The sequence below is a fragment of the Micropterus salmoides genome, unplaced genomic scaffold (genome assembly GCF_014851395.1).
Source record: "Micropterus salmoides isolate LMB-PRFRI ecotype aquatic unplaced genomic scaffold, ASM1485139v1 Ms_hic_scaffold_17, whole genome shotgun sequence".
NCBI classification, from domain to species: domain Eukaryota; kingdom Metazoa; phylum Chordata; class Actinopteri; order Centrarchiformes; family Centrarchidae; genus Micropterus; species Micropterus salmoides.
This window is the reverse complement of record NW_024040817.1, coordinates 3,700,431-3,717,112: the sequence shown is the minus strand read 5'-3', so window position 1 is coordinate 3,717,112 and position 16,682 is coordinate 3,700,431. Positions and strand designations below refer to the sequence as shown.

Below are 16,682 nucleotides of genomic sequence, written 5' to 3'. Positions count from 1 at the left end.
GACAACTATTTTTTGTTGTTGTGGGGTGGAGAACAATTTCACTGGACCCTCTTCACACCCATTTCTGCATTAGCATCTTCTGTTTGGCAGAGGAAATTGCCCGACAGATAAAATACTTTGACAGCTCATGGGCTATTTACATGCAACTCCTCATCCCAATGACAGGCTGTTCAGACGGCTTTTGTCATCAGTTCCTTATAAACTTCCTTACTAACTTGTGCGTGGTTTTGATGGTATTTTTGGACAAAAGAGAACTATTTAGGATGCTGTTTTTGGAACCTAAGTAAACAAAACCCGTATGAATTCTTATCTGGAAAAGGCGACTGTATATTAATATTGATGGAAATGCACGCTTCACAGGAGCTCCTACATTCTGACTACACATGGTGTAAGTGATCTATAGTTAGATGAGATATATAAATCTTGACCACGATGTCTCAACATAAGAGATAAGTCAGTTACCTTCATCATGGTAATAATGATTATTAGGTTAGTTTTGTACGCTATTTGTTATGTGAAGCTGAATAAACACCATCCAGTGACTTAGAACTGTGGTTATAATATTTATAGCATGTCTACTTCTCATGGTATTTAGTTTGTGTTTTTGCACACTGATCAAAACCCATTCTTGAACCCCAGAGTCACTTAAAGTGGGTCTTCTTCACCTGAAAACACTGCAGAGCACAAAAACACATGGAATCACCAGGTACGAACTGCCTTCTACTACAGGTGTAAATGGGACAACCATGATTGGAGCTCCGCCAGGTGAAACACAACCTGTACAGCGTGTGAGAAGAGAAAACATCACAGCAAGCAAGATGACGTACCAAAAATAGATTTAACACTCGTCCTTGGATTTAAACAGCGAATAAAAGCAACTCGTCATCGTTTCTATTTCCTCCTGCTCGTAATGGTAAAGAAAGGGTACCTGGTGCCTGTGTACAGTAACACCTGCCATGTTTATTTTTGTCACCACCTCCCCGCTGTCTCACCTGCTTTGAATATTGAGCACACTGCAAAATGTGACCGCACGATCGGAGAGAGGTGGCAGAATGCAAAGGACGAGAAGGCACAGAGATAGCAGATGGAAATTCAGGAGAGAGCGACCAGGCAGTTCATTATATAGAAAGTGGAGGTGTTAAATAAACTAGCAGATGAGAGCAACAATTTTTTTCTATTTTAACCACAGAGGAAGAGGAGAATTAAAGAATTTCAGACTCAGGACTTGATTACAAGCCTTAAGATGGATTTTTTTACACTATAATTCATCCTTCCTTATTTCCCTGTTTGAGCGGACACTGAGCTGTAACGCCGCAGAGCAAAGACACCACACAACAAGACTAAAAATCAAAGTGAATATGCTGCTGAGACTCAGTAACAAGCAGAAAGTCTGCTGCTGCCGCTGGGGTTTGTTCTGGATTTGATTTGTGTTTCTTAAATAATTAACGCCTCTCGGGGCGAACTAGGAGGCAATTTACCGTGTCCTTCCTCAAAAAGACTGTTGTGGGTTTTTGCAGTTTAGGAAAATACAAAGAGAGACAGATGGTTCGTGTTGCTCTCTGAGTCGCCATGGTGTGGTGATGTCCTCAGGAACGCAACTCCAAAAAGGACAAAAATACAAATTGGTAGTTTCTGAGGCTGTTTAACTAATATCTGAGGATCTGTATAAAGGTACATAGAGCCTTTTCCCATTGAGCAACCCTGTCCATAACATTCATATATTACTAAATCGTCGCCCAAATATGACTCGGAGGAAACATCATCACTGCCTGGATTATGTTCACTGTCAACATTTTCTGAATGAGGAAATGTTCGTGTACCACACAAAAGTTGGAGGACGGTGGCTGAGGTGAACGGTGGGTTATCAAAGCTCAGGACTTTGATACTGAAGATGTGCTGCATCCTGTTTTAAGTCCAGGCTACTAAATCCGTTGATTACAGGAAACATTTGAAACAAGCTTATTTACTTTCCTGCAGAGGGTTAGAAGAGATCCACTCCCAAGCCTGTATGATAAATACGCAGCTACAGCCAGCAGCTGGTAAGCTTAGCATCAAGACTGAAAATACGGGGAAACAGTTAGCTTGGTTCTTTCCAGCGGTAACAAAATCCACCACCAGCACCAGAAGAAGAAAGTAAAAAACATTACAGGCTGATCCAAATTCTCAAAAGGTTTTAGTCCAGTTAGTATAAATAAAAAGTGCATTTCATTCAAAAGTTCAGCACACACTGGCTGAACTGTGGAACGTCATGTCATCTGATGTCCATCACACACTGGACACATCATCTAGAAGAAGAGACAGATGTGCAAATTACTGCAGCTAAAGGAAAAAAGCTGTTTTTCTGAAGAGTACATCAGCGATGCAGGTCAAGATGCTGCTGATGTGTGAGCGGGTGCAGGTGTTTCATCACGCATCATACACTGCTGGTGTGTTTTTTAACAAACAGTAAACAGAACTTTAGTACTGAACTTTAGTAAAGTACATACTTTACTAAAGTTCAGTACTAAAGTTGCAGTTATTTGAAAATCAATGTACTTAACTACTACTACTATAAATGTTTCAAACAATTTAATATGTATATTTCAATTTCTAAGATCTGTTTTTCTCTTTAGTTTATATACTGATATCTGTAAGTTTATTTACTTTTGTCACAAAGCCTGTGTGTTCACATCACACGCTCAAAACCTGCTTAGAGTAAATGCATAGCGGTCATTTACACTGGGGATGCTGGGGACATGTCCCCACCACTTTTTGAAATGAGTGATATTGTCCCCATAACTTTTCGAAAACATTTGTTAAAAATGTTCTGAAAAATATCTTGCAACAAGAAATGTTAATGCTTTGAGAAAGATTTATTTGCATAATAAGAAAAACATGCAATGCCGTGTAAATATAGAAGAAACAAATGTCAAAAAAAATAGGCTAACCAAAAAACCAAGCTACTGATTACTGCATTATGTTCCAATATATTTTAATATTTTGAGTTGTCACCTGAATTTTGTGTTTTTCTTCATATGAATAAAGACATTTTCACCATATACTGGTGCAGAAAATGTCTCCAGAATTCAAAAAATTAACTTGTTCTCATGAACACAATATTGTGCATAGTCTCGTATCGTGAGCTAAATGTATCGTCACACCCCTAATTTGGAACTGAGACACAGTTTGTGTCAACAAGCCAGAAAAGGAGGAATATTTCTGACAACATCCTGGTATAAATCTGAGTTAGAGCAGCCAGTATCTTCAGTCTCACTGGAAAAAGCTGAGGTTTGTTGGAGCAAACAAGGACAGAGAGTTGGAGCTCAGTATCTTCCCAGAAAGATCAGAGGCAGGGAGGCGATGAGAGGAGAGGGAGGATGAAGATGAAAGGGAAGATAAGGAGTCAGGAGTCTGTTCAGACACTATCTGTGTTAACACAATATCTGGTTCTCTGGGTCACTGCGACCACACGCACACACACATACAGCTACTGGACAGAGAAGATGAAGTAATCACAGAGGGTCAAACGCTTGAACTCGGTCCTGAAGGGTTTTGGAGTGGAGCCACTCTCTTGGTTTCTTTCTGTAATGATGCTCTGCGCAGCCATCTTTGTTACCGGCTCAGTGCTCGTTAATATTTACCTGTCGAGAGACAAAAGGAACCAAAACACACCATGAAGGTGTTAACACTGCCAAAATCCCATCACAAGTTCTAATCCATGAATGGGGCGGCTGTGGCTCCAGCAGCCCCGGGTTGCCTACTAATTGGAAGATCGGCGGTTCAATCCCGGGCTCCTCCGTGTCGAAGTGTCCTTGGGCAAGATACTGAACCCTGAATTTCCCCCGATGGCTGTGTCATGAATGATACTTCTGTTTGAGCACTTAGCCTCAGAGTCCGAATGTGTGTAAATGCGATGTAGTGTAACAGCGCTTTGAGTGGTCGGACTAAGACAGGCTCTATACAAATACAGAGTATTTACATTTAGCATCCTACCTAGCTGAGATAATTACACTATATATACCAGCATGCCTTCTCTGCTTGCTCAATACTGGTCTCCTGGTCATTCTTTTGTTTAACAAAAAATCAGCTGGGTACAGAGCTTTTGCAGACAGTGCACCCTATTTATGGAATGACCTTCCATTATATGGAAACACGTTCAGTAGAGATCTTTAAGTCAAGACTGAAAACCTTTTAGTCCACATATACTCAAATCATTATAGCCTCTCCTAGAATTCATGTTGGATCCAGTGCCTCTTATCTGATGTTTTTAAATTTAGCATTATTCATTTTCTTGCTGTTTTTGCTGTGCTTCATCTTGTGTATTCTGCATTTTATCCTCTGTATTCCTTGGAAAGTGTACTGGGACCATGCTGCATGGTGATTTTGCATTGTAAATAAAGTTTTATTTTATTCAATTTTATTGCTGGGCAACAATACATTTTTCTAATTGAGATTCATCTTATTGTCATGCACAAAGTTCAATAATGAATTCTAAAGTAGTAAAGTTTTCAGCAAAAACATTTTTCTTCTATCAGGGAGCAGGAGAAACAGTCTCTAGCAAGTGTCCCAGTTAGAGTGAGGTGAAGTTCACAAGGCGTAGCGACAAGCGCCGCTGAAGTTGAATTGTATTGAACTTTTTGAACGGGACGCGCTGCACAATTCATTTTAAGAGAGACTGTAACTATAACTGAAAGTTATACATTTAATAATAAAATAATAATAATAATATAATAAAACATCTGCAGCATCACATTCAGTTACGACAGATCCATTTGCACTCCAGAGAACGTTTGAATTTAAAGTTCAAAGAAAGAGGTTGTCCCACTTAATGTGAGCTCTGCCAACATTTTTGTTTTTAATTAAATTATTTAATTTCCAAATTCTCTAGGCTTGATTGTTGATTGATTTTACTTTTAGTTCTGGTTAAAATTTGAAATTGAAATCAATATTCACAATTAAGTGTTCTAATTGTTTGATAGTTTGAAGTGCACACTCTCTATTCAACAGTCTACAGCTCCATAATGAGATAAGATATGAAGATGTAATGAGTACAAAACTTCATTCTTTCATTTGGTATGACATTTGTACCATTGTGATGTACGCTGCTCAGCAAATATTAGATGGTGTGAAAAGTGTGACAACATACCCCGCTCTCCCCTACTATCCATAGAGCGCCTGTCTCCTTGTCTGTTCACCTGAGGAGTGCAGGAGCGTTTTTAAAGCGTTTATTAATTAATGCGTTAACTTGCCCAGCTCTAGTTTTATTTGATCCCTTACAAATAAAGCACAGAGATTTCTTGAGCCATTCTTTCACTCATTAGCTAAACTTTCTTAAAGGATTTATCTGTAGGAGTTAATGTTTTCTCACTGATGTATTTAAGGGCAGTGTGAGAAACATCTCCCATAGATTCTGGAAGTGAGGCAAATTACTTATCATTTTATATACAACTAACAGGTTCTTAAAATGAAACACCTGTTCCTTTTCCTACACTCTAAATTCACTTCCTCTCCATTTACACTGTGAGCATCTGCAAATACTCACTGCTCTGACCCCATTTGTAGCATTTTGTGATAAACTTGTTCACTCTGTTTTATTCCTCTCTTTGTGTTTCCTTTTTTCCCCTGTGAATTACCTCCTGACAGTCCTGTTTACCAACTGAGCAGTAAAACAAGCCCCACTCAAACTTAATATCAAATGATGCTGTTTCAAATTCACTTCTTACCCTTGTGGTGAAACACCTTCGCTCCCATCTTTCTACCTGCCGGTGCACAAACGTCATCTTGTATTTATGTAAAGAGGTTGTAGAGCGAGTCGAAGTGCCGCCGCTGTGCGTTTTGTTCTGGATTTAACCTGAGACACGGCGATAAAAAACCTTTTATGGAGGCAGACAGACCTCTTCAGACTGATTTTATTTCACCCTTGGAGGCGTTGTAAGTTCAGGTAAAAATGACTAATAGGGTTTCTTGTCACTTCCCACCTCTGAGCTACATGCAGTTGACATACTTTGATAAGTCTGGACTCTGTGGGCTGCAGGTAGTTCGTCAGATTCCCCGGGACCAGACAAAATAGAGTCTAAAAACAACAAATCGCTCCGTCGGCCCCTGGTGGCTGTTGTCCTTTCAGAGGAAAACACTACTCTGTGTGTGTTGTCCAGTGTATAAAAGTGTGTTTTTAACAGATGTATTGATTTTTGTTCTGAGTGGGCCACCCTGACAATGTAACATTTGGTTTAAGTGGAGAGCTGCGATGTGACAGGAAAACTGTTACCTGAAGAATTCAGTTACTCATGGAGGTAAACAAGGAGGTGAGAGCTTGGAGACTCTTATTTCTTCTTCTTCTTCAGTCTTCTGAACTTTCACAATAAATCTGGAACCATTTTTGAGATGTTTTAGGCTTGCTAGTGATGTGTCTGCAGGGATGGTAAGTTCAGTCAGTTGGTCCACCCCTTTGGTCCAGACTAAAACATCTGTTGGATGGCTTGTGATGAAATGAGGATAAACTGTAATAATAGGTGTGTTCGAGATGACGGCGGCTGACTTTCGCGACTTGATAGTCTCATGTGAGCTGCATGTGACTGCAGGGGCGGGGCATAAATACGGCGCCGTCAAGTCGGACACATTCTACCTGAGTGAGCTTACTGTGAGCTGAGATCAGTGACTGATCTGAGACCAGGCAATAGTGTGGTTCCAACTTTGTGCAGCAGGAGAAAAGCAACTGCGGCTGCAGTGCACACATATTCAAGCCTTTACGGTAAGTGAAGCGGCCCAGAGCGTGCTGACAGGCAGGTTAGAGACTTTATCCTTTCAGTTTGTCTCTTTACAAAGACAAGTGCTGCAGTATGAGAGTCCTGCCCGAAGAGAGACTGTGAAGTCTTCATTTTACGAGAACCACATACAACATTATTTATCAAACTGGGTCAGACTGGATGAATTCAGCGCGAGCATACACATGTGACAACGCCCGGTTTTCAAAATAAGGTGTCTATACAGGATGGAAATAAGATTAATTGGATTATATTCAATTAAATAATTAATTAAATAAAACAACAACAATAAAATGTTCGGGAAATTACTTATTCTATTTTCTATTCTTAAAAAAGATTAAATAAATTTGTTGACTTTTGTTGCTGTTTCATCACCATTTATAGCGATACAATGGTTTTATGATCAAATAGATTACAAGAGCACAACATTGTTTACAATAGTGCAAAGTTCTTCATAGATAGCCTCTTGATTTTGCACCAAATTAATGCATTTAACTTTAAAATGTACAAAATTTTCTTAAGTGGGGGCCTGCCCTCGGACCCCCCGAGAGGGTCCGACGCTCACCCACCACAGTCTCTTAAAATCCTTTAATCCATTTAATCCATAACGCTTTTAACGCTGATTTTTTTTCAGGAGCCTCGTCATCACAATCCACATGTTGTTTCATTTTTTGCAGCTCCTCAATTTCTTTTGTGTATTTCATTGTGTAGCAATAATTTACACATAAACAGAACACTCAAAAATTAAGTTGTGTTGTTTTAAGCATAGGGAACTTTTTTGTTGGTAAAGAAAACTTTTTTTTAAAATCATTACTCACTGTTAGTTTGTTGGAACACAAGCACATAAGTCTGATTGGCCAGTTAAGTCATGTCATATTGAGCCCAGGTCAGTGGACCTTGAGTTAATTTGATCACTTTCCCATTATCTAACTTTCTGATTAAGTCTAAGTTCTGATTAAATCCAGCTTCAGTTTTGGCCTTCCAGTTTCTTGGGAAAAGTGCTGATATTCAGCATTCCCAAATAGTAAAACCATTCATATCACAGACAAAGGCTGCAGTTGTAGTCTGAGAGGCATTAAGCAGAGATACTTTGTTAAAGTCGAGCCGCAGGGTGTGTTTTTAAAAAGTCGGTACTTTTCTCAAACAGCAAGTCCTTCAGATTAAAGCTCCGGGCCAACAAAGGATTAGTTTACTTCTCATTTCTCTAGAGGGTTGATTCTCTTTCCTTCCGCTCTGAGTGCTTTCTTCTCTTCCCATCAATGTATTTATCTTTGTATTGTATTTATTTACTTCTGTACTACATTTGTAATGTTTCTGACCTTTAATATTGAGCTTCTGGGTTTATTAAGAGGCTCAGAGGTCGGATGGAATAGAAAACAAGTCTCCTCCCCAAAACCTATGACATTTATTTTCAGGGGTTTTCCTCCAAAATGAGACATTCACCTTTTCAAATAAAAACTGACACCTTCACTTATAAAATGACGTATGCCCCAAATCTGAAAATGTACTTTGAGCTCATTTTGGAAGGATTACTCTTACAGACGTACTGCGGTGACAAACTACCTTTTACACACTGGCTCCTCTGTAGTTTAGAGATATTTATTGACGAACTTAAGCTAATGAATCGTTCAGAATGACTGATGGCACAGGTTTAAGTAATTCATGGAGGTTTTTAGCAGCAGCTGGAGGACACTGTTGCGGCTGAATCGTTAAAATCCTTCAGTACAATATTTATGCCCTTGACTTGATTTTTAATCCTGCCAGAGGAGAAAGTAACTGCACGCTGATGTCACTTAAAGATTTATCTCATGCTCTTTTGATGTTCAACACTATAAGTCACCGCTTTATATCAGTACAGATTCTGGAACATGAACAGCTATGTAATGCAATCCTGACGACAGATAGCATCACTGATCGGTACGTTTGGCTGTGGTCAAAAGTGTACTCTGTTGCACCTGTAAGCGCTTGTAACATCAATGCCGCAGGCTCCTGGTGTACACATGTACATCACTGCAGTACGTTTTTGATGCAAGGATGTAAAAGAACTGATACAAGACAGATCTGTTCCATTAATTCCAAAGACAACTTATTCTCACTCACCAACTCGTCACATATGGACTCCTGGTCAAGACCCCTTAGAGTCGCTTTTTAACGTCCCGGGTACCCCAAGTTAGCAACAATGAATATGCAATGTCTGGTCAAGTTAGAAATAATAAAAATGCAACGTCTGGTTAGACTTTCAAAACAAAACTAATGGTTAACGTTGTCAAACATCACAATTTACTTAAACTACTTGGTTAGGTTTAAGAAAAAGGTTAGGGGTAAAAAACTTAAAGATACGTAAGTTAAGTTACATTAAAGTAACATTAAAGGATGACTTTTATTTCACGCAGAAAACAACATTGGTTTGAATACATGTAATACAAAGAGAAATAAATTAACTTGCGACTGCATGGTGTCCCGCTCTTTTAAAACATCCATGCTTTCACCATTTGCTTTCTTTCTGAGAGTTTGATGAAAAGGTAAATATCAATCAGTCTGTGTACCTGAAGTTAGAGCCAGAATGTGTTCAGCCTAGCTTAGCATAAAGAGTGGACGAAGGGGGAAACAACTAGCCTGACACTGTCCAAAGTTCAAAAATCCACCTATATCTGCCAACTCCAAAGCTCACCTATAAACATGGTGTATTGTTTTTTGTTGAATCTGTATGAGATGTGAAAAGAGCACATCTGGTTGCTTGTGGTTTTAGAGGGGGTTATACTGTATAACTATTTCCAATCCATTCATTGGTTGACAAGACTCCCTGAAGTCACTGCACTGTTGTTCGTCAAGAAATAGTTAAACCACTCTCAAGGTCTCCCCTTCCTTGACACTGATTGGTTTTTAAACAGTTCCATGGGTAGCTTTAATAAGAATGACTGAATGAGAGATGCACATCTTTGCCTGTATATTGTTATTATGGCATTACTACCTGCAGCACCAACTATACTCGAGGCTAGTTTAAATTCACCAAATGAACATCTTCGTTGTGCAAACATTAACCTATATCGGCAGGAAAGCAGGAGAACACTGCAAGCCATCTTTCTCCATCTCCGTTCGAGGAGAGACCAAATACGTGAGCGGTAGTTTGCTTTTATGGTGGTCGTCTGTTTCAAAAGATGAGCTGTCACGGGAGATTATTAATACTGTCTTTAAATGCTGGTTTACACAGAGACCACCGACCTTCCTGTAAATGGTCTGAATGTCTGAACCATGCAGAAAATGCTTTCACACTAGAAATGAACCGGACTGCCTTTTTTTGTTGGACCAAATTTTGTCTGTTTGATCCGGTCCATGGTCCGGGGAGGTTTCACATCTGTAATTTTGTTTCAGACTGAAAAGTTAGAAAGTCCGGACCAAACGAGGTAGGTGTGAAACTCCCCTTAGTCTTGTTGAAAACTAAGTTGAAGACAATTTTATGCACCTTCAGACACTCAACGTGTCACACTGTTGGAATCAACTGTGCTAAAGTGATAACTTCTTGGTCAACCATCTGATGGACACAGAATGTCTCCTGTTTGTTTCTCTTCTTGTATCAGTTTCTCTGAACACTAATTGGCTTTTGACTGGGACTTGGTGTGGCGGCTGGGCCGGAGACCTGCAACATAAACAAAAAGTTCTAAGTGCTCTAATTACAGTCACAGTTCCTGATCTCATCTGGGTTGTTTCTCAGCATGACAGCGATGAATCTGCTTGTTAAACGTATGTGATTGATAATTAAAGCTGGGTTGTTCTTGTTTTGTGAATTGATTGCTGCTCATGTGAAGTGCTGGTTATAATTGCTTTCTTGGACGGTTTGTTTCCATGGATAAGACTGGCAATGTACTGAGATGCTTGAGTCGTCTGAGGACACATTTTGTACAGATGTTGTTCTTGTAAATACAATTCACTGGCACACGGGTTTGCTCGTTTGTTAGAAGAATGCAGTTTGTGTTTTGGCTTCTTTCAAATTTCGTTAAGGTATCCAGGTTTGTCATTATGTTGGGTAAATAGATAGATTGTCTGGGATCACTGTTGATCAGGCAAGCTGTGTTCATGGGTTTGTACACGAGAATTGTTTCCTCATATACTTAAAAAGAGAAATTTCATCATAGGAACCTGTTTATAAAAGAGCTTCAGTTTCCTCAGGCAGGGAAAATATGCCTACTTTAGCAGTTACAGGTCTGATGTAGTCTAAAAAACAAGATGATTTGAAGCTACTTAAAAAGTACATGAGCACCAAAATCATTATACTCCCATTTTCAGCCTTTTTTCTAGTACAACAATCGAAGCCACTCACAAAAACAAATTCAACAAATGAGAAATTGTTTTCTACAGATACTGTCCTCCCCCAGCAAACATCAGCATGAGATGTTTACTCAAAACACCTCAAACTCCTCTCTCAGCAGAAAGGGAGAAGTCACATGATGCTTTACAGATGCAAAACCTCTTCAGGTCTCAGTTTGCTTTAAACAAAATGCTTGTCAGATTTCGTACCAACCTCCCTCTCCGAACCCTGTTGCCATGTGAACTTTCTGAAACACAATTTATGCAGCAATAGGACGGAGTGTGTGAAATAGGCAGTGTTTCTTTCTCAAGCACTTTTTTAAAAATCTGTTCTGTCCATCTACTTTTGAAGAGAAGGTCCAAAAGTATCCTCATTTGCTAAATTATCTGTGTATCTTGTCAACAGTCAGCATAGTTTTTTTGACCATGGCCTTTACCTGACCTTAACCAAGAAGTGCATTTCAGCAAAGACCTTTGACTCTTTTGTCTCTGGACTTTTCAGCCCGACTCTTAACATAACATTAAAATCTACTTTTCCATTTTCTGTTGTAGCTCTTTTCCCAGCTGTCAGTGTCACTGGGGTGTGTGTTAGCATGACGGATGGGGCGGGGCTTTATTATTAGTAAAAAAGTACAGGTACTCCCAGTACTCCAGATGGCCAGACCGCCACTGAGTAACAGAACAATCTCATCACACAGTCCACTTACTTGCTTTCCACCATGATTCGGAGGAGTTTTCATCCTTATTGGTTTAAAAATTGACCTTAACAGGGGTGAGGTGGATCAAATAATGTCTACTGACAAAGAACATGTAAAAAAACATTGTCAAGCTCAAATTCAACCAAATAGTTTTAGTTACATTTTGACTCTTACAGGAATAAACTGACTTCCAACTGCTGAACTTAATTCCAAATAACATAAAAAAGTGAATGACTGATGATAAAGAACACGTGCTAACCCCTCACTCTTATTCATTACAGCCCTGTTAAGATACGTCAACTTACTACTTCTTTTTAACTCAGCGAGCAAGTTTTAAAAAATTAAACTTGCATTCAGTCCTTGTATTGACTATTTGAGACTGTTGTCAGATGTGCTGATTGAACTTGGGTATGTTATCAGTTGAAAAAAAAAGGTGGGTGTGTAAGGATGGGAGCAAGAGAAAAAAATAGTTACTGCATCTTCTTTCAACCATGACCACGGCTGGACAGAAACAAAACATCGGCCCTGGCATTTTTGGCTTCATGGGTCATTTGTTGGCCCATTTTTAAAAAACAGTTATATAAATAAATAATTTATGTTACACCGGCCTCAAAGGTGCGTCGGCCCACCGGGCATTTGCCCGGTATGCCAGATTACAAGTCCAGCCCTGACCATCACAAAGTTAAAGCATGGACATAATAATTAACTAATTATACATTACCGATAAGTCATGTATTTAATTTCCAACTAAATGTAGACACTTTTGTGGAAAACCTGAAAAGACTAATGCCACCGGTTGAGTGAGTACCTGAGAAAATCCCTATACATTAAATAAAAACAAATTTGGAATATAAATCATCTTCATTTAAAGAAGTTACAAAACGTTTAATCAACTAAAAAAGCAACATTGAGACCGTTCTATCGACTTTAATTTGCTAGTAGAAATAAATGCAATCGTCATGTTGAGTTAACTTATTTATTATTTTCAAGGGAGCAGGTGAACTTGCATTTCCAAGTTAAACGACCTTGAAATGTCTTACAGTGCAGAGATGCTGACTTCTAAGGGCTGTCTATCTATGACAACCATTTGCTTCTCAAACTAGTGGTGGCTTTTTCTTTTCTGCCCTGCCATAACCTGCATTGACACAAAAGGACGCCATCTTCGTCAAGCATCTAGATACAATTTGACGGCTCCTTGACTCACCACAACTCTTTTTTTCTTTCCTATGATACATCATTTGGCTGTATAGAGGCTGATCGCACAGGTTTTCCAGGTCTGACTGACCTGAGGAAGGCCATTTGTGGTCAAAATGTTGTCATGTCAATGTTGAACATAGAAGAATTGAGAATGAGACAGTGGTGAGCGGGTATTTTTATCTTTTGTTCAGATGATTGTTAGCCAGCACCTGCAAAGATCAAAGATGAACATGTGTGTGCCCCCTGATGATCGCTTGATGTTTGGTTACCTGCCATAGCAGCACATAACTCTGCCCTACAGTATCCGCCGCAGGACAAACTGTACCAGCATGTGACTGCTGGCTGTTTCCCAACATGACCCGAGTCCTTGAATGACAAAACACTTTCACACAGTCCTTTTTATTTCTCAGCTGCTGAATCACGACCCTTGAAAAGAATTTGGTTATAGCTGAGTGGAACTAAATTAGATTTTCCACCACTTGAAGAGAGAAATGCAGCTAAAAGGAAACATCCATGCACCTGAACACAGTCAAAAAGCATTTTTGGCTGAATTTTAACAAACACACACAGTCTGTTGATTTGCCTTTTTTTTGTCTTTCAACAACTTGGAAACAGCAATAGATATTATCTTATTTTTCCTACTTCAAAATCAGTGTAACCAGCAGCCTTCCTGTCAGATGTCTACTTGAGTTAGCAAGTTACTGAGTTTTGAGCCTTTTATTTAATTAATTAATGTGTATTTTCGTATCTGTTGTGTTGTATCTGAAGCTGCTGAAGTGAATTTCCCCATTGTGGGGCAATAAAGTCTTATTGAGAATTATTCATAATGAACTGGAAAAAACAACAAGAACTTTCCACTCTTATAATTTGACTTGTTCCTTTATCACCATGAACACACACACTGTAATTTATTACAATTATTCTGACTCAGTGCCACATCCATTGTCCTGCTGCCCCAGACACTCACTAGAGCAAAATCTGAATGCATCTAAATGCACCATTTCCTCCTGTTTGTTTGATAAAAATTACAGTGAGCAGCTGTTTTAGGAAATTACTGAGCCTTTTGAAACCTGAAATTATAAATTTGTGAATTTTTAAAGATTTATGTCTTCAGGGAGAGCCAATGGGCTTGGACCTAAGAGCCACAGACAGGAAGTCAGGAAATATTGAGAGTCGGACTGACATTTGGGACTTGTTTAAAGATCAATTGTTATTTTTTCTTTCTAAATAAACAGTAACTTCCTCTCCATATCATCATCTGTGAGGGTGAAAGTGAGACTTCTGTAACTCCACTTATCAGACAAAAGAATATAAGGGAGAGTGTGTGGTGCAGTCAGCTAAAATTAATGGAAGAGTGAAAGGTGAGCCATTACACATTGCCAGGTGACCCGGTTGCCATGGCAGCTTGGATGTAAGTGCCCGCCGGTTTTGCAGCAGCCCTGCCTGATAAAAGCAACAGGGATTTGAACTCAGGGCCAACAGGGCTGAGAGATGAACAGGATTTTTTTTTTTTCTAATCTGCTGCGGGGAGGGAGCTGAACTTCCAACGTAAAGTAAAGTTACTGGAGTTAATCCTCCTCTGCGGGGCATGATGAAGACGGGAAATAAGAGGCGCTGATAGCAGAGCGGCGCTCAGGTCTCGCCGAGAATCATGAAGAAAAGTCATGGAGACGTTCCTGATCCAGTTTCTGCCGCGTTTATTTGCACTTACAAATTATCCACCCTGGGACGGAAACAAAACGAGGAGGGAAGACGAAATGAAAACGCAGAGCAAGCGGCGGTACAAAGGGAAGCCTCGGGTGGGGAAGGGGGGGCAAACAAAGCAAAGAGATTGTGTGAGAGGTTTCAGCATGGCAAACAGAGACAGCGATGGGTGGTGAGGAGAAACAAAACATAAAGGAAACACAAGATGAGAGCGATAGAAAAACAACAAAACGGAGCGAGCGAGGGAAGAGCATTCAAAAATAGAGGCGACGTGTGTGTTTTTATATGTTAACACCGTCACACAGGAGAGAGGATTAATGCAGAAGATCTGTTTGTGTGTGCGTTTTTATTCATAGATACTGTGGGATTCTGGGTCAATAATGACACTTTCTATCAGGAGCTTATTTCTGTCAGATCTTCTATTAGCATCTAAAATCCCCCAGACAAACAACAGGTCGTTGCTATCCACCCATTCCGATGTCATCACGTAGCTTAATAGAGCAGTTTGCTTAAAGTAGAAGGAACGGTAAGCAGTACGAGTAATGAAAACAACGTAGGAAGCGCTACCTGGATCTGGCAGCGATGGAACACAACGATGCACAGGTAGGCAAGTCATAATACTTTGTGCACAAGAAAGGAAACTGATTCCAGATTCGCCAAAATATCTAGGGACCCTGAAAAGTTAGAATCAAGATAATTTACTGATTTTATTTTGCATTTAGCCATGATGAATATTCCATATGACTAGCTTGATAACGACTAAATACTAGGGTAATGTTTAACACGTTCACAGCCTGTTGCTCTCAGGCTATGGCCTTCACATTTTTGTAAAGAACACACACACCCGGCCAGTTGAACAGGTTTGCTTGCAGCCCGTATCAGAGGCTCAGTCTATAATTTGGAATTGATTGTATTTCCGACTGCGGGACAATGGGCCCTTTATGGATTTTAACAAACTGTTGCTAGCACCTGCACTCTGGCCTGATAAAATACAAGACACATGAATACAAAAGACCTTTGCAAGTGGACTGCAACTCTGAAGGCTGTGAAGGTCATCATGTGGCACAGCACAAGAACATGGAACCTGGAATCTGTGTCTCATTGAAAAGAATACCATTTATATTAAAATAACTACAATCCATCTAAGTCCAAGTTACAGTTACATTTAAGAGAATTGAGTGTGAGAGTGAAGGCCCATAAGGCCTCTGGCCCGGTCTGAGGGTTTTTATCTCCCACATTACCAACACTGACATGACCTCAATTGACATGGTGTTGTGGTTGTTAGCCAGAGGGTCATAAGATCAAAACCAGACGTGGCTTCTTATCCTGCCTGACTTTAAATCTTCTGGGAGATAAATTCAAGTGAAAATAACTTGGCTGTAACAGGCTACTGCACTGTTGGCAAGAAATCTAAATGATTGGGAATTTATGTAGCATTTCTGTATCAAGACTCACTCAACAACAAAATTAAGCCTCTTAAATGTTTACGTGTTAGCAGCACCGGTGTTTACAGCAGACAGAAAAACAGACATGGTTGGATTCAAACCCATGTCGTGGTGATGTACTCACCCATCCGGACAGCAGAGAGGGTGTTGGCCTGGCTGAAGGAGAGTGGTGCCATGGTCAGCAGCAGGACGGCGACGTAAATCGACAGCAGCAGTGCTGGCAGAGCCGGCATCTTCCACTGCTCCTCATGGAGAATGGTCTGCTGGCTGCCTGTACCGCCACCTGCAGGACAGGATGATTCATTAGTACAACATGTAGAACATATCGTATGATATTACAATCTGCCGACTATGAGTCTTGATTTTAATTATTGAAATTTAACCACTGCTACACATGTTTTACAGGATCATTAAATACCACCAGCGCCTGTAAAACATCCTTCAGACATACAAATCTCTCTGCTGACAGTCAACACAGCCGCTCCATGAGCAAACATCACAACAAGCATCACACACACCACACTGTCACAATCTTCATGAGCTTCACAGCATGTTGTCATTGTATTCATCAGCTACAGAGGAGCACAGAC

The 16,682-nt window shown here is 39.9% G+C and overlaps 1 protein-coding gene across 1 annotated transcript in view; it reads right to left on the bottom strand.

Annotated features, from left to right (window-relative positions):
* The window catches only part of LOC119908149 (glutamate receptor ionotropic, kainate 5-like), a 99,109-nt gene extending 82,740 nt beyond the window's left edge, over positions 1–16,369 (bottom strand). The window contains exon 1 of the mRNA XM_038725904.1: positions 16,217–16,369. Coding sequence (XP_038581832.1) covers positions 16,217–16,325 — 109 coding nt within the window. The 5' untranslated portion in view covers positions 16,326–16,369. The remainder of the gene's footprint in view (positions 1–16,216) is intronic.
* Positions 16,370–16,682: the final 313 nt, after the last annotated feature.